We start from the raw sequence: 19,113 nt of genomic DNA, 5'->3' as shown, positions 1-19,113 counted from the left end.
GAGGAACAGGACACAACCACAACATTTTAATAACTTACGAAGTAGTAAGTCATTCAATAGAAATACATTGGAACCAACTTGAATTAAGAAATAGTATTTGGCTTGTTAAGATAAAAATCTGTCCACTGCAAGGCCTATAAAACAGAAATCCAGTAACTTACATCTCCTGTCATTGCTATTATGGTCACTATTCAAGGAAAAAAAACCTAAGGAGATTCAAATATGTAGAGAATGCCATACTCTGATTAACAAGGACAAAAACAGGAACAAGATTAACGTTTAGAATCTGGATGAAGTGACACACAAGTCTGAGAAACTGATTTCATTTTGGTAACAAGCTTGGCAGTGGCTTAACATAAAAATTAAGATAACATAGGCAACATAATGTTGCACTTACACGTTCACTCTAATGCACTTATCTATCACTACAACGTCCTTTCTCACAGAAAGGAATACAGAAAGAATAATACAGAAGGGTAAAGAGAAGTAACAGAACTCTTGCCATCACCTTGTAGATGCAAGATGCCTGCTGTGCATATAGCACTTAACTCCTACTGACTCAGGAAGGCATTAGGAACTTCACTATGAAAGATGATAAAGCAGAACTAGGAGACAACAAACAGGCATTGCCTTAGGTCTGAGAGAGACTGATGGAAGACTGCTCTGAAGCAGGTATGGCATCAGACCTCAACAACTGGAAAGCATCAAGAGTGGAACAAGCTGCATCTGCAAGGAAAACAGCGTGATTAACTCAAACATATGACAGGATGTTATCTTGGATCCTTTCTGTAACTGTCTCTGAAAGACCCTAGGGAAGAGTGCACTAGAAAACATTAAGTCCTTTCTGAAAATACAGATGAGTGACCAAAGAGATACAATGGGGGAAGGTGAAGGGAGGCATCTGGGGAAGACAGAAAAACTCATTCTTTCTTCATTCACATGCATTGCAACAGGTTGTTGGAACAGTGTTCATCCAACGAATAATTAATGACAGTTAATTTCCAAGGACCATTATGTTCTATCAGCACCTAATAACATGGGCTATAATCAAGAATGGTGTTTGCTGTTGCTCCCAGTTGAGATAAGTTCTATTTTATATATCTGCACACAGAAGCAAAGAAATTCTTCGTAAGGCTAACTTAACAATTAGACTAATCCATCTTGCTGGAATTAAGTTACACATACTCAAAAACACAAGAAAAACTAAAAGAGGCAGCATGACAAGAAGAAGTTTTCTGCCCTATGACATACCATTTTATTCATCATACTTAACAAAGCTAAACCTGTACAAGTTTGTACATATTGCATTGAAAGAACTGTTCACTAGCTCAAAAAATGAACAAAATTTCAGAAACATTAAACTTAATGGTCCTTTTGCAATTTTTGTGCAGTCAGTATCAATATATCAGCTCAAAGCTTTTGAGAGAGACAAAAAAAAACCCCTGAACAATGGCCATAGAGACCACATCTGGGCCAAGACAAGTACCAGGCTGGCGTCCATAGTCATCTCAAATGCCAAATTCAAAGTCTGCTATATAGAAGTGTGAAATTAGAGCCACTAGTAAAGAATTAGAAATTTAAACAGAAAAGATAAATTGGATCAAAACTACATAAATATATATGTAGTTTATATACATATACAGATAAAGACATAGGTAAACATAAATGACTGTTTAATTCAAGATCACATTTTTACACAGGAGAAATATTACATTCTGATGTACCAGTATGGCTTTTTCCATGAGCAGGTGAGTGTTTTCAGATTTTAAACCCAACTGTTAGTTGTCTAAGAACACCAGGGGTAATTAAGTATGTTAGGAAGAATTAATATCAAGAAATGAAAGTGAAATTAGTGTGAAGTTCAGAACATTAAGATAGACACCATTGTGATTTAGCTTTGGAAGACATTTCACCTTTGATTTAATTATTTGTCATACTGTGGCAGCATATTTCACCTGTTAACTCTCATCTTAAAAAACTGAAAGATAAGGTGTAACTTTTTTTCTTTTAATTCAATAGACTGAAATGCACCTGAAAAAAACAAAGGTCAAAGGCTAAAAAAAACATTTAGCAGAACTCAGTTTTGACTTGTGGACATGCACAAAATTGAAAAAAAACCAAACAAATTGACTGTTATTGGCACTTATGCCAGCCAGCTGTAAGGTGAAGTAATAAATGACAGCTAATAAAAGTGATCTGCTATAATGAAACTGCACAAGCCATTAATTCATATTGAAACAGTAAGTCTGATTGTAGTTTTGAGCACAAAAACATAATGTAAAATTCTATTTTATTCAAATTTGAAAAACTATATTGATTTTAACTAGTTTAAATACATTCATTCCCAGTTAAAGTTTTACAGGTGACCGATGATTTCAATCACACAGACAACCAAGTTATAAATCCCTGAAAAATGGATTTATTATAGGAATACTGATAAACCTTAACAGCGATACAAATGATACATCACATAGTGTATTACACCTTAACAGTAAGCACTTGATCCCCTTGGATTGATAGATGCATCACTCCTACTTTTCTAGTCTAATACCATCCTCTAGGACCAACTGGTTTAAATTGAATTCACAACTGTTTGCAGTTACCTAAAAATGATGACTTTTTTATCGCACTATAAATATCTCTTCTAACCAGTATTTCAAAACTTTTGGAAGAGAACATCCCAGTGGGGACTGAACCAGTACACAAGGAGAGTAGTTCTAGTGAATTTGAGAAAGTCATTTCAGAATCAGCGTCCCTGAAGTGATTTAGTATACAGCAGTACTTCCCTTGACATCAGTTACTCGGTGCATGTTTATCTGTGCATCTTGGGACTTTACTGTACCAGTAGGCCTTGGGACTCTTGAAGTTAATCTCATTCTGGCACAAACTTTCTGTGGGGGTAGGGCAATTTGCAAATGAAAGGCACTCTGTTATGAGTGAAATCAGAATTATCAGCAATGCAAATGGGCAACTTGTAACACACTGAAGAGAAATGCCACAGCATATGTGAGGTCTAAAATTAAATACTTCCTATAAAATAAGTGGAAAAATATGTAAAACAGCTGTAGTGCATCTGTTTGCATGCACACAGACACTAGTCATTGTACAAGTAGAGATCTTCCAAGCATCTCAACTGTTGTTTGTTTTTCCCCCGATGCTTTTTTCCACTTGGGTGAAACCAAGCTTCTAAAGTTCAGCATGACTTGCAGGACAGCCCCTGGCCCACCACTGCACTGCTTTCTGCAGCCCACAGCAAGCAGATCGGGAGCGTTAAATTGCAAGTGTGGTCCTCAGTAGCAGAACAACAGCACAGGCACACACCACTACTTTGCACTCCTGCTCATCATTTCTCCTCACACCTTTTCTTTTTCTTTTTCTGCTCTCCTTGTTAAAAAAAAAAAAATCATCTTGGGAATAAAGCTTTCCTTAAGGACAGGAAAACTCATCGTGTTAGTCTGACTAAGGGATGTGCAAAACAGAAGTCATTTCCCTGAGGCAAAGATCTTCAAGTCATGCCTAGTTTACATTATTCTTATTTCAAGCTGTTGAAATATTTGGCACATTGAGGCCTTGATCACTGACTGAGTCTCATGGCATTATCACAGTCTATATTATATATTTATATAATAAAGTAGAAGTCACAAATGCTTCATTCGCTCATTTTGTTTTGGTTTTTCACATTTATTCAGTAAAATCCCTTTCCTTCTCAAGGGTGGTGTTAGGCTCCTGGGTAGGAAGGTAGAGTGACAAATTCCTACTGTATTTAAAGGTTGCAATGAATACTGAATGCCTAAAGGGCAATTGCAGTAGTTACTGGACTGAAAACCGAGTAACAGGGTGAAAATTAATAGCCTGTTACATACAGCCTGTTACATGGTCACAGGTAGGTGATTAAGTAGTCTCTTCTTACTTACATTATAAAAAACATCCAGGGAGAGAAAAAAAGTCATGTCGTGAGTGCTTCCAGTCTAAAACACATAAGAAGCAAAGCTTGAAAACAAGTATTTCCAGCTTTCCCTTTTAAAATATAAATTGCACCTTTTATACAAAGCAATCCAAAGTCTAAATAGTAGTAAAGGTCTGAAGCTGCCTTACTGTACCAAAGAGTATCTGGTTCACATCTGAAGTCCAGGCAACTAGTTTTCAGCCATTCTGCACACAGAGCCGATATGCTCTATATCTTTCTGCTTTAAAAGGGCCTGTCATTAAATGCCATGCCACTGGGTGGGGAATGAACAAAGAAATAAAAAACAATAACAGGAGTTTAAGGCCTTTATCTCCACAAGGAGCTGAAACCTGTGGCACAACCCATGACCAATACTTGATACAGAAAATAGCACACTCCCATCGAGGGCTTCACATATCAGTCATTCTTTCTAACGTTTGCCACACAAGACAATCATACCATCAGCAAGCAACAGTGCCAATTAAGCATTTTAAGGTCTTCAAAAATTCACTGAAAGGGCACTTTTGAGAAAGATAATCTTACAGATTTGGTTTCAAAATAGACACCACACTCACATTCAAGGGACATTCTTCACTTTTAGGCCTTGTCACAAATCTGAATCTTTATTGTTCTGAAATAAATGCTATAAACATAAGACTCAAAACAAGAACTCCAACTTTCAGTCTCAGAAGAGGTGTGGTTCAATGCCCATATCACATGTAACAGAAAGTTTCCTTAAAAGGAAAAAAATTACTGTAAAGTCTTTCTTACGAACGAAAATGCAATCCTTTTTCTCATTACTTTGTGTACAGGCGGGCACCAAAAAAACTTTTGCATTTTTCTTGAATTCTTGCTATGACGCTTGACGAACTTTTTGCCATTCAACAAATTCATCCAGAAGCACAGGCCCTGCAAATGGATGAAACGTTGGAGTTATATTTGCCCATGTCTTTCAAATATCTTCTCTAAAGTATGAAGGTTAAACTATGTTTTAGGAAACATTCACGTCAATCCTATGGCCAAATACTTGTAGACTACTACAATCATTCCAACCCAAGGGGTGCAAAAAGTGCACAAAAATGGTAGACAGAATTATGGAAAAAAGTGTTCCTGATATCTGACAGGTGCACTGAACTGAACAGAAAGCATAAAAATAAGGTTATATTGTACATCAGCACAACTAAATCCTTCTTCCTAGAGCTTTCAAAATTGTAAATAATTAGAACATGTACCAAAACGGAATTAATGCAATTCAGTCATAACATCACTGGACTACTAGGTGTGTTCAGTTCAAGTACCAGCAGGTAGGCAACATAATCGTTAAGTTGGAGTTTATTATACATAGTACAAAGTGAGAGTTTGCTGTTTATAGTTGCGCTTTCAAGTCTATAGTTTCATGCAGCAAGCACCTTTACTAGATCCTCATTGAATACAAGCTGGCTCAAGTACACCATCATACCACTACAATAATATCTGCAGTTTTGAAGATGGATGGTTATCAAGACTGTTTTTCTATGCATTGCTGAGAATAATTACTTTATACCTTACAGTACTGTTTCTGTTACAGAAATGTGTTTATGGAATTTTAAAATATTGTGCTAATAGTTGAATAAGCAAAACATTAAGAATACTTACATGCACCATCTTCATCATAGTTGCTAAGCTCTGCATGGACAGTTCTGCTGAACTCTAGTACATTGTACCACTGATCCTTGTTCATAACTCTATACTTCGATTGCTAGGGAAAATTATTTTCAGAACATTAAAATGTCAAATGGCATTGGTTACTGTTGCATCTCATTTATCTCATTTATCTTCAATCAGTTCCTAATAAACAATTTAATGGAGAACAGTGGCTACTATTTACTTAGTTTTCCATTTTTAAAAATACTACACATGTACATATTCTTACTTACGAAACTACATAAAATGACTTCTTGAAAGATCAGAGCAAAATTGAAATACTGTGGATCAGGAAGTTACCACCCTAGCTTCAAAAAAAACTGGTAAATTTTGGTCTGGCCTTGAAGCAGGGCATATCTAACATCTATTACCAGATGGAACTATTAAAAAAAAAAAAAAAATCTTCTTTTCTCCAGGGTACAATACATTATGATCATAAAGACATCTACTTTGCAACATTGGTACTGATTTGAAGGCAGGGAATATTCTCAAGCCTAGCATGTTTCACAACCTACGCACACCCACACGACTCATTCACTTACAGCTAAACTGACCAAAATCTTCCAGAGACAGCCAAAGATCAAGGTATCTACATACTGTATCTGAACAAAGCAACTTGAAATTCAGCAGAGATGCAGCTGAAGAAACTAACAGAGACTATTTAATTTTAAATTATCTTTACAGTATAATCAGGATGGAATTCTAGTTGCCTTTGATAAAAGAAAGGGGGTGGGGCACAGGGAAAAAGAAAGAATCTGTATGCATACAACACTGTTTCATAAGCACCTTGAGCAAGGGAATGGGAGCAATATAGATGTATTCTTGAGTAAACACAAACCCTGAAATCTTTCACAGAACACTCCAACTACTATGCCATCAGTCAGAAAGTCAAGGAAACTTGTACCTCCAGGTATTGATAAAATACTGAAAACAGTGGCCAAGTTCTTCCAAGCAGAAGAGCTAACATGGACTTCGCAGTATCAATATCAAGACTTCGCTGGTCTTTTCCTAAGGTTGATTAAGAAAGCAAAGGAAACCACTCAAGTACAAGCTAGCTGAATAACCAAAGTAAGAACTTTTCTAATGTTCCAGTAGTCTTACCCTTGCAAAATCAAAGGCATATCTGTAGATATTCTTAAAGGATGAAATGTCATTCAACTGTGACCGCAAGAAATCAAATTTACTCTGTAATTTTTCTGTGCAGTCACACCTAAAATAAACAAAACACAAAACCCAACAAATAACATTAGAAGCTCAAAACACAACATTTAGGCAATGAAAAAAAAGGCCAGTAAACAAAAAATTAAAGTTACCAAATACAATCATCAGATATGCAGGAGTAATACTATAAAAGTGACTTAAAGAATATTGAACACACTAACATTTGCAGCTGACTGAAATGATGAATTCTGGCTTCTGTAAGTAAGTTTTTTTTTTTGTTTTAACTATATCAGCAACATAATATGTCTGCTTTACTTCTCAAATAGCAGTCTTTTTATGACATAGTCTGCAATGTACACTCATACCAGCAGTACCTGATCATTCAATCACTATGAAAGTTGGAGAAAAAGAGTATTCAGTGTGCATTAAGTGGCAAAATCTAGCTTTATGCCACATCTCTTTGGGAAAAACAAACCCTAAACATGTAGTTTTGAGTATGTGTTTACAATAGCAGGAGTGAGCTGGCACTCTGCAAAACGTAACAGCCTGCTCATATTTTATGACCCAATAAATGGAAGCTCTGATAAACCCACAACCTGAATTAGTCAGTAGCTACTCAACTGAAAATCAAGGTCTGTAGGAGAATGTCCAGGTCTGCTAGTGACAGGATAAAGTTTGGTAAAAATAACCCTTTGGCAGAAAAGATCTCCATGTATTTTACTCAGCAGGAACTTTGTTTTCAATAGAAATGGGTAGATTTCCCACACGGCAAAGGAGAATGTAATTTACACTCGCTAATCCTGGAGTAAAGACTCACTCAAAAGAACAGTTGTTATATCACATTTATTCTTATAAATAGCTGCCATGATTGAAAAAAAAATTAAATAATCTACCTTGCCTGTATCCTTTGTGACAGAAGCAATACTTTCAGAAATGCAGAGGTACATAAATACTTCCTGTTGGTCACGTGTCCCCCCTTTTCGCAGCCTGCCTCTCAGGACTACATCTGCATCTCTAACACCCACATGGACTTGTCACATAGGCCCACAGCAAGGGCCCTTCTGGTAGTACCGAAGCAGGTTGCTGAGATGCTGTACTTTGCCCACAGCTGATACTTTCTGTTCCCCAAGTCTACCAGCCTGTGTATGCACAGCTGTCTGTCTGTCAGTCTGTCCTCTCAGACTTCGACAAGAGAAATGCAGCAATTCCAGTTGATGCAGCCTTTGTTTCTTGTCTCTAGCAGCATCCATCTAAAGCAGCACTGAGTCCTAGCCATGATAGTGCTAAATAAATAAAACTATTAGCTAATTAGGCTACATATTCAGATGACAGAACTAATAATTCTGCAATAAGCCTACATGAAGTTGAAAAGAATCTAGTTAAAAAAGCTTTGATAAATTAATTAAGATAAAATTATTTTTGTCGTCAGTAATCTAATTGGTCTAACCCTTAAACCCTTGTTTAACCCTTAAAATAGCATTATGCTATGCTAGAAAGGAATCTCTCTTACATTCAATCTTGTTCTTTCCATATTCAAACCTTCATAACTTCCAGTAGAAATGCCCTGTATGTTGAGGACAAATCTACCTATTTAACATCTACGTAAATGCTCATGTTGTTAGTGTACACTAGTGACATATTTAAGCTACTTTTAAGGTGGGTTTACGGCCCATTTTTGCTAAATATAGTTTTACTGAGATTTACCATACCATGGGAAACGCAAATTTCAACATGTTTAAATTTCTTACAAAACTGTTAAAATTGTTCAATTATCACAAATTTAATGCAAAGTAAAATGCCAGTTATTGTCTACTGTATTATTGGTTACGTGTATTTTAACGCAGAAGTGATTCTTTTGAAAAAGTTAGTATGAAAATGTGCAATTATAAGCCTCAAGACTCCTGAGCTATTTATTATCATCATTTAAAACCAAACAGTCAAACAGATCACGCTGAGACAGGCACCACCAGCCTCTGGATCCCAATGCAGGGACACATCTCTGTTAAAGCCATTCTGTACCTGGCCACAGACTTTCTTTCTGAAGGAAGGCAAGGAGTTGTCAAACTCCTCTTTTACAAAGATAGAGCTGCTTGTGCGGCTGCACCATAAACAAGATGACTGAGGTCACCCATACTTCGAATAATCTAACAATCAGAACAACCTTCCAATTAGCACAAACGAATTAAAACTAAACTTCTGTAGAGACTAGAAAAACATGTGATTTCTCACTCTGCCTTAACTGAAAACCAGCATTAAATAATGCTACCTCAAGGTGAACTCATCACATCCCTATGGCACATTTATAACAAAACTTAAATTAGCATCACAAAGCAGATGTATTTTAATCTCTGTTGAGGTAAAGAGATCATTTGAGGCATAGCTAAAATGGACAGTGATGATTCAATAACTCCTACTCAGATATTGAAATGTTTTATATTTCATAGTTATTCACAGAGGCTTGTCTTTTACTAAAAAGAAAAATCAGTAAGATACAGAAGTTAAACCAAAAGCATTTAATGGTAGTATACATATTTCACCCTAAGGAGGTGTTTAAAGTAGCCGAAATAATTGCCCAGTGGAGGTAATTGTTTCTCTGTGCTGACTATGGAAAGAGTTTCAGGCACCCAGCTTGCACATATACATGTACATATATATGTATATGCACACACACACACATATATATGATAAGGAGCAGAATTCACCCTACATACACAATATACTAGAAACTTCACAGCTTACTCAGGGAATAGTCTCAAGCCTAGTATGTCTTAAGTCTCATAAGTTGCTTAAGTCTCAGAAGCTGCTGTTTAGTGCTCAGTCCACTCTTAATTTTGACAGGGTCTACCTTGTCATATTTTTCCTGCCTCTAAAGAACAAACTTCTCCAGTATGTTACAAAACTACACACAAATAGAACATCACTTTAAGATTCAGGCACCCAAATGCTGCCATCTAAACTGTATATTAGATCGAGGTGTCTTAAGCTTTAGTGTTGTTATTCATAGAGGAATAGCCAAGCAGTCTGTAAGAGCAATTCAGACAACCAGTCACCAGGTCTCTGGGCAAACTGAATACCTCCCTAGGCTTCATTACACTGACTAGATCTCCAAATATGCAGTAAGAGTTTAAGAAATCCAGCTCTTACATATATACCACACATTTAGGTGTCTTACTATGGAGTTGAATTCTACCCAACCCTATTCACGCAATTACCTTAAGTGACATTTCACGTATTTTGAAATAAGGACTCTGTAATATAACTGACTAGAATACACTCCGGGCTTTTAATGCATTTACATCTTATTTCTTCACGCAAAAAATTATAAAAATGCTGCGCAAGAATGTAGTAATACTTTATTGCTTGGAGTATAAAATCTTTTTTCTTCAAAACTTCTGTCAAGCCTTTCCAGAGAAACTAGATTCCCCCATTCCAGACAGAATCCCATAATATGATCCTTCCTTCCCAGTAAGGAAGAATAGCACAAGTCTACAGATTCTTATTTTCTTTTATCATGGTTTAACCCTAGCTGGCAAGTAAGTATACACAGCCACTTGCTCACTCCCAGTCAAAACCAATACCTCTTTTTAAGCCAATGCATCTTCAGCTGCTTTATGTGTCACTGCTTCATCCAGCTGCTTAGCCTACAGCCTGCTTATTAGAGCACACCAGGGGAAGCAGAACATACAGGTTAACTGGTTTAGGCTTAGGCAAGTGGTCTGATCACAAGTCTGTTTATATAAAAATGCACAGCAGCACCATATTTTCAGTCTTAAAACATTTAGGCTACAGCATGACCAGCTCCGTTCTTAAAAGAATCAGAAGATTCCAACCACAGAGGATTATTAGAAACAAAATCTATAACATTGGCTCGGAAAAGGTTCCTGATTTCATACATCTTTGTGTTTGAACTCTATGAGACTGGTTAACTCTTGAAAGCTTCAATTTGGGCATAAAAATTAAGTGCTTCAGAGAAATGATCAATACCCACTCACCATATCTGAAAAACTATGCAACCATAATTTAATCTCTGTCATCCCAGATTTCAAGCAATTTACTCATACCAGCTCTTACTAAATTTCTGCTGATAGTCACAAAACAATCAAGGCACCTACCAGAAGTCTGATCTCAAATCAAATGAAAGCTAAGAGTCAGGTCAAAGTAATGTATCCTCTGGTTACTTGAAACTATGGAGTATCTGCCCAATACAATTTCCCAAACTAATTCAGAACTGACAGGGCAATGGTCAAATCACCCTCTCTTTCCCGCTGTGCTGTAGCTGCAAGTAGTTCCCTGACATTTTTAATATTGAATGCAGTGTCATAATAAGCCGCTCTTAAAACACTCAAGTACCGTAAGTAGTTCCATGAAGAACAACAAGAAGTAACAACTGAACTAAGCCTCACAAAAAGTTGATTAGCTTAATATAAAAAACAATCTCTTTAGGTAGAACATTAATTCAGCAAAAATTCTAACTAATAATAGAGTAATAAGTTAACTTATAAATTGAAAAGGTGTTATTTAAACTAAGCATTAACCATGGTTTCTGACATGCATCTAATAAATAACACTAATAGCCAAACTATTTTCACTGCTGTCCTTATCTACAAATCTTAGAAATCAGTAAAATCTGTCCAGAATATCAGTGCTGAACTACGCTTATGTGCATTTCCAAATCTACTTATCTGTCTGCTAATTAGAATGATATTTTAACATATTTTGTAAGAAAAATAAGCCACCAAAACCTGACTTATTAGGTTTAGACAATAACTTAATTATTGAGTGAACTCATCACATTCACTTTGTAGTGTTGACCAGACCTAAAAGCAAGCATTTCTGTGTCTTACTGCCAACGTACAAGACACTGAGAGCAAGAATAATTAAGCTACTGGTACAAGTATAAAATAGAAACATTCTATTATATATGTAAAAACACTTACTGTAATGAGGTCATTCCTTTTAACCATTCTTCCTTGGTAAAAAATCCCATGCTTTCAGCCTCTAGTTTCCAGGCTAAAACTAACATAATAATCTAGGGAAAGCAAAAAAAAAAAGGGGGGGGGCAGGGAGAAAAAGGAGTCAGTATGTAAGAAAAGGTTGATTTATTGATGTTCAAGAATAAAACTCTTAAGCATTCAAACATTCTAGGAAGTGTTGCACATGCTTACACTTTATATTTATTATATAAATAATTCAGCTACATGCAATTTCCCCCATAACTTCAATTTCTGAAAATGAAATATTACTATATAAAAAAAAAAACCAAAAACCTCACGCACCAAATATAATTGATGTATTCATCTGAGATATCTTAGAACAGCTCCTAAAAGCAGGAAGATGAACTCTTCACTTAGTGCAGTTAAGAGTTTTACACAGAACTTAACCTCACCCAATATCCTCTTTTAAAAGGCTATTAGCACCGTGCAAGAAACTTACATTTTCAGGCTCAACACCGATGTCTTCACAGAACTTTTCCATTCCTTCGGGACCCACAACTTCATCAGGACCTTCAAAGCCAAAACCACACTAGACTGAAATCTAAGTAACATTCACCGCTCACAAGGGTTATGCACAATAACTAGGCTATACTGCACACAGGCAGCTTTAAAAACACTGAATTACACTATTAAGTAGCTTTTATGTTAGAGCTATTCTACCACTGCAGTGTGGAGATGTGTTACGTACTACACCACAATGTTTGTGTTGTGCAACCTCCCTACAAAAGCAGACAGGTCATTGTAGTTTTTATGTGAGTTTTCAAAAGACTCCATTGAGCTTCCTATTTATGTAGTTCAACTTCAGTAACTGTGGCAGTCAATTATTTTTAAGACAACTTGGTTACCACTACTCTGTGCTGAAATTACTCTATGAATAATGTTCTTTGAAGAATTAATTTATGAACAACAAAAAATTTAATTCCATCTGAGCTATTACAGATATCGCTCTTTCAATGGTGCTAACATTATGGGTTTGCACTAACATAGAAGAGGGTGAATCTGCAGATAATATAAGGTTATTTTATAATGCTGAGTAATATGAGGAAAGTAATAACAATAAATCAGAGAAATGGTGTGTTAGTCACATACAAGGCAGAAAAAGGTTTACAGTTGCAATGAAATAACTTGATTCAGACCACAACAGTTAGTGTTATGCTGTCACTTCTCCATTTTAACACAAAAAAAGCCTCCAAAATGCAGCAAAATAGCACATTTAAAGAGCGCATAGAGAGACACTACAACACTTTCTTTCTCTAAATCTCTCTCTGGTTTCAGTTATTTCCACTAAGCCTGTTCCAAAAATGAGTCCTACTGGGCAGTCAAATATTATTAGAAGGTCTGTTGACACAGTATTTTGATGTGTCTTGGATCATTATGTTAACATTGTTTTAACAAATATGAACCCATGTAAAAGGAAAAGGTTTTATCTTCTAAAACAACATGCCATGTAATGATTTTTTGGCAAATTTTACTACTTATATGTAGACAGAGCCCTTGATCATACTTTTCTTCACTTCATCTGTATCTGCTGTGGTTACTGTAAGTAGAATTCTTTGTAAGAGTTTGGATAATGCACTTTGAATAACTTCTCACTGTGAGATAAGAACATTGTCAATAAAAACCATTGAGAATGGCTACTTTTACAGGAAAATAAAATGCACCTGACATTTAAGATCATGAAATTGTACCTCTTGAAAAATATTGCAAAGAATATTTTGCCTAGGTAAGCAAGGCAAAACACTGCTAGATAGAATGTGTTAAAAAGAAATACAAGTTTAAGTTATGAAGAGAAACACATACAAGGGTCCACTGGTAATGACAAGTATAAACTTGAATCAGTGTTTTTGGTCCAGAAATCATATGCACAACTCATTTCATACATATATATATATATGTATGCATATATATATGTGCATGTATGTGTGTGTGTACATGTGTGTAGTTTTATCTTTCAATGAAAACATTTAATCTCCAATGTGGCATATTTTGATTACTGGTTAACTAATGAAGTATAACCTCCCACACTCAATTCTTGACTCAACAACAAAGACAAAATTTCCAGACATTAAAAGTAAGCACAACCACATTTATTGGAAGAAAATTAACTGAGAATTCTTATTTTCCTCAGGAAAGACTCTTTAATCCAGAAGCACAGGCCTCAAACTTAAATTAAAAAGCAGATTACTAGAAATAAGAATAGTTCATTGCTGTGGAAAGACTGTAAGGAAAATATCAGCCCTGAAATATAGTCAAACTAATTGCTGGCACATAAATCAGCAGTTTGTTTCATATTGAGAAGTGACCATTAATGAGTTTTAATTACTAACCAGTTATGATGGACCTAAAGTAGTGACTAGACAAGAAATTAATAACAATTTACAAATCCTGATTTTGTAACCATATATTTGGTAAATAAATAGCAGTAATAGTGTAATAAATTCTGCAAAATACACTGCATATTCACTGAAAGCAACTATTACTTGGATGGTAATTCTGAGTTACTTAAAAGAGGCTACTTCCAGTACTTTTGGAATGAAACATTTGTTAATTAGAATATCAAAAATGCTAGGACAGATTCTCAAACAGGAAAAACAGTATAAGTATCTATTATTTGTTTTATGAAACAGAAAACTAAGAGACTTAAATCATGAGCTATAGCACTAGCCTTGCAGTATGATCATAAAAAGGATCTAGTTAGCTAAATAAGCTTCTACCTAAACTATCTCTCGATGTCCTGACTTTTACTTGACAATTTCAAAGGAAGGAAGCAGAATCACTCAGCATATCCTCATTCAACACTGTACTGCCCAACATCAGGTATTTCATTTTAAAGCTATCATCATCATCATGGCCAGGCTTCACGAACGAAGATTTGGGAAAGGCTCTATCCACATTTGTTACAAGCATGCTGGTGGCTAAGGAAAGCATAGAGTAAAGTCAAGTAAGTGAAAAAGAGCAAATATTGAGAAGGTACTAACAAAAGCTATACTAATTCAAGTGTATGTTATAAGGAAGCAAATATGGACATTTTTCTGTATATATCAGCACAAAAAAAGCAAACTGCAAATAGTATTTGATATATTGCTTTGTTTAAAACAAAACTTTATCATTTTTAATACAAATCCATTGCACATTACCTGCATATTCATAAAACCAAGCCAGGCACTTTTTGCTTGAAAAATGTTCCTCTCCACCTATTAATTTACCAGACGCTTGTGATCTGTAGTAGCATATAGAAACACAAGATGAACAGCATTATTTTAATGAGACTTGGGAAAAAAATGTAAAATTAAATTCCTAAATGTTTATTATTAATTCAAACTATTTAAATTGTTTCACAAAGTCCATATACATAAATAATGAAGCTGAATATTATAGAGGGCAACTGTCTGTCATCCTGCTTTAAAACCTGGAACACAAAACTACCTTGAAATGCAACCACCTCATAACCCAATTTATTGCAACTATTACTTTTTCTGAAATGCAAGAGTACTGTTATTTTGTAGATATTAAACAAAAAACTCCACATACAGATGGCCAGAATATCACTCCTCAGTAATTAAAATGCCTTATTATCTGCTTATATTTATACATACAGGCATTTAAAGTTAGGTCTCTAATAAGCAGCATGATCTTCAAGAGTGCTGAATATGCTCAGATCCCATTAAGGTCAATAGGGGCTGCAGAGTCTGACATATTTAAAAGTCAGTCTATTTATAGTTAAGCATTGAAATTTGGGATGAAAACTTGATTGATTTGTTTACACTAAACATGTAACTAAGTACCTGTAAATTCCATAAATGTCTGGTACATATACCAGAACAGTAGTGTGCAATCTGTGTTAAGACTGAAGCTGCTCACCACACACAGCTTCCCCACTACATTGCCTTCATTATGTAACATACAACCCAGTTTGCCTAGGAAGTGAATTTTCATAATTCATCATTCATTAAAAGATGCACAGAATAACTGATTTACTCCACTAAAAACACTGACCACACAAAAGCATCTTTAGTCAGTAAGGAGTTTCAGCACCTTTCCAACACATGCTCTTACAAAACACTAGTTACAGACTTCTAGAACAAGCTCAGATTATTTCTAACGATGAGATGAGCGTTAATCATGTGAGAGGATTTAAAATTATGCAGCTCCCACATTGCAATTTTAAAATTAAGACATCAAGCAGTAAAATAACAGTTCAATTCTGAGAGAGGTGACCAACTTTAACTCCTTTAAACTCTATCACTTTAAGCTTCATTGGAAAACAAAGCAACGCTCTCCAAGATGAAGCCTTCTGTGCTGAAAGCTAGAATTTAAGGTGTCCTACAAACATCCATCCAACTGCCACTGGGAACACAAGTCACCAGAAAGAAACAGTCATACATATGCTATTGCTTATTGGCTTTATCCAGGTTAACACAGATCTATTTGTAATCACTGCTTTTACTGAAGAAAAACCAATAAATCGCTGTACAAGAATGTAATGACAAAAATGCTTGTGTATCTAACATTTTGTGATCAGCTAGCATGAACTCTCATTTACATCACAGTTTTTGCCCAACAACTCCTAGCTTCCTGTAGAATCTTTTTTTTTTAAGGAGCTATCAAAAAATTTTTTTCTTTTTAAGTAAAAGATAATAAGATCATAAAATTTTGGTTAAAAGCGTTCAAGAAAGATGAACTGAAACTGAACACATGCAGAGAAGACCTATGATAAGCAAGGAAACTGAAAGTCGGTATTACAAACCAGAATAATTTAACTTGTTTTTAGGTTGTAGTTGAACAAAATAAAGTATGAAAAAACCAGAAGCACTCCCTCCAAATGCACTCTGAGGCAGAATCATGAGGGAGGAGTGTTGCATAGAATAGAATGCTGGCACAAGAATAGTTATTAACTGGCTATGAATAAACTGACTGAAACTAAAAGGTCACTAACGACGGAGTTCTGCAATAGTTATCCAAAACGAACAGTCATAACAAAATAAGAGCCCGGGTACTTCTAAGATCAAGCTCAGCCAACCTGTGAGAAAGGCCATACACCACAGTTTCTTGCAGTAGCCATTCCTGCAGCGTTGATTTCATAAGTCCTTTTTATCCTTAGGGCTTCACCACATTATTCCTAACTACTGGTTTACTGATACATTTAACAAGGTCTAAAAGATGAAGCAGGCTAACAGTTACTTTAGAGAAGCCACATTGTAAAGCTCCTGCTACAGCACACTAATGGTTTATCATTTTAACAGTATCTTTAGGGTATCATGGCATAAAGTAGCGTTTTAAAAACAGTTAAGAGACAGGATGCTTCAGACTTCTGTATTTATTAGAGAAATTTTTCCTGCTTTTCTTTTCGAGAGTGCTGGCCTATCCTTCCAATTCACTGCAAAAAAACCCCCACAAACAAAAAACAAACAAAAAAAAAAACAAACAGCCCCCCAAAACACACACCACACACACCACACACACGCAAAAAGAGAAGAAAAAAAGGACGATTTAACGCAGACACTCTGACCACTAGCAAACGTAAAACGAGTGGCGATCGTAAAGTGAGGAGAGCCGCCTACCTCAGGGAAATAGAATGGATATGGGGTCAAATGTCAGCACTGACCCTACAGGTACAGCCCAAGGCAAAGCCAGCCGGGAACGGGGGCCGTTCCGGGTCGCGCACAGGCCGCACGCCGCGCCCCGTACCTGCAGGGCCCGCGCCAGGACGTGCCCGGCGGCACGGCCCAGGCCCTGCGCGGGGCCCGCGGGCCGCACACGCCTCACCGCGCCCGCCGCCCCGGGAAACCCCGGCGGTGCCGCAGCCCGGGCCCCGCGGGAGAGCGGCCCAGCCCCGCGGCCGCCGGCACCGGCCGCCGCGCCGCGAGACGGTACCTGCCGAGTTTACACTTCTTGAGGCTGGTGTCGTCGCCGCCGCCGCCCCCGAGGACTTCCTCTTCTTCTTCACCGGCATCGTCCTGCCTCGGGGCGGGGCCGCCCCGCTGCGGGGCCCACGGCCGAGGCCCCCCCGGGCTCACTTCCCCCGGCCGCCGCCGCCTCCCGAGACCGGCGGTGGGGAGACGAGAGGAGCCCCCGTCCCGCTCTGCTCCCGCTGCTGCTCCTGCCCAGCCCCTCCGGGCGCTGCCAACCCCGCTCGCTGCGGGCAGACGCCCCCGCCGCCGCCCCGATGAGAGAAGCGGGTGTCGCGCTGGGGGCGAGCACGGGGAGTGAGAGCGGGCGATATCGGCTGCGGAGCGAACGGCGAGAACGACCCGGACACAGACGGCGCCGGGCAGGAAGTGGCAGCGCCGAGGGGCGGGGCCGCGCCGGGACACGCCCCGGGGGACGGGGCTGCCGCACGCTCTTCCCTCCTGCAGCAGGGGCAGCTCGGGAGTGTGTGCTTGGGGGCGGTGGGGTCGCGCTGGGCCAGGCCGGGTCGGGCGGGTGTGCCCGTTACAGCCGAGCGTTTGCGGTCACATGAACGGGACAGCGCGAAACCTGCGTTAGTCACCAGGGACCAAGGGGCGCCGCGAGGTCCCAGCCCGCCCGCGGGCCCGTGGGGACGCCGGGTGGGCAGCGCTGGGGACGGGCGCGGGGCTGCGGCAGCCGCCTGCTGAGAGGTGCGGGTGGCGGCCGAGCCCAAGGACAGCTGTTGGGGGAGACCCTCTCTTGCCTGGTCAACCCCCTGGAGAAGCAGCTGGGAGCGCGGATCAGGGCGTTGATGGCTACGTCCACGCTGACCGACGAAACCACGGGCATACAAGCCTGGGCTCCCGGTGGGGGTCTGAACACTCGCACACTGCAGCACGGATCCCTAACGGAGCGGGAAGGGGTGTGGGGGGGTGAAACACCCCAAGTACTGCGGCGGCCGTAACACCGTGACGCAGCCGATGGCAGGAGAAGTGCTTCGGTGAACCCAGAGGAAAGCCCGGCACCACCTGTGCACTACTGCTGCGCTGCAGGGAGGAGCGCGGGGCCTTCTCCGCCTCCGCCCCTTCCCGCCCACTGTGCCCGCCGACCGCCGAACGCGTCACCGCCGCCTCCCTCTCTCCCGCCCCTCCGCGGGCAGCGGCCCTTGCCGGGCGCCACCCGGCCCGACCCCGCCTGCGCGCTGGGGCCGCCATCTTTGGTCACCATAGTGACGGCTCCCGGGGACGCCAGTACGCTCCGGGCCTCTCCTCCTGTGCTCCGCCGTCCTTCCCACCAGCTCTTCTCCCGCCAGCCCCTCCATGTGCTCTCGTGGGGTTCTGGATCCGCCCCTGCCTTGATCCTGCCTGACAGGGTGCGTCCGGCAAGCATGGCCGGGGAGGGAGACCCGAGGAAGCGCTTTATCTCAGCCACGGCTGCGAA

The 19,113-nt window shown here is 39.1% G+C and overlaps 1 protein-coding gene across 1 annotated transcript; it reads right to left on the bottom strand.

The window, feature by feature from the left end:
• Nucleotides 1-2,399: 2,399 nt before the first annotated feature.
• DCUN1D5 (defective in cullin neddylation 1 domain containing 5) lies at nt 2,400-17,737 on the bottom strand. The gene is given in 9 exon segments (XM_032679781.1): nt 2,400-4,855; nt 5,582-5,684; nt 6,534-6,637; nt 6,706-6,839; nt 11,728-11,819; nt 12,224-12,294; nt 14,922-15,004; nt 17,659-17,695; nt 17,698-17,737. Coding segments are annotated over 9 exon segments (720 nt in total). The 3' UTR covers nt 2,400-4,799.
• Between the last annotated feature and the right edge of the window lie 1,376 nt (nt 17,738-19,113).

Source organism: Chiroxiphia lanceolata, chromosome 2 (genome assembly GCF_009829145.1).
Source record: "Chiroxiphia lanceolata isolate bChiLan1 chromosome 2, bChiLan1.pri, whole genome shotgun sequence".
NCBI classification, from domain to species: Eukaryota; Metazoa; Chordata; class Aves; order Passeriformes; family Pipridae; genus Chiroxiphia; species Chiroxiphia lanceolata.
This window is presented reverse-complemented; position numbering and strand designations above follow the sequence as displayed.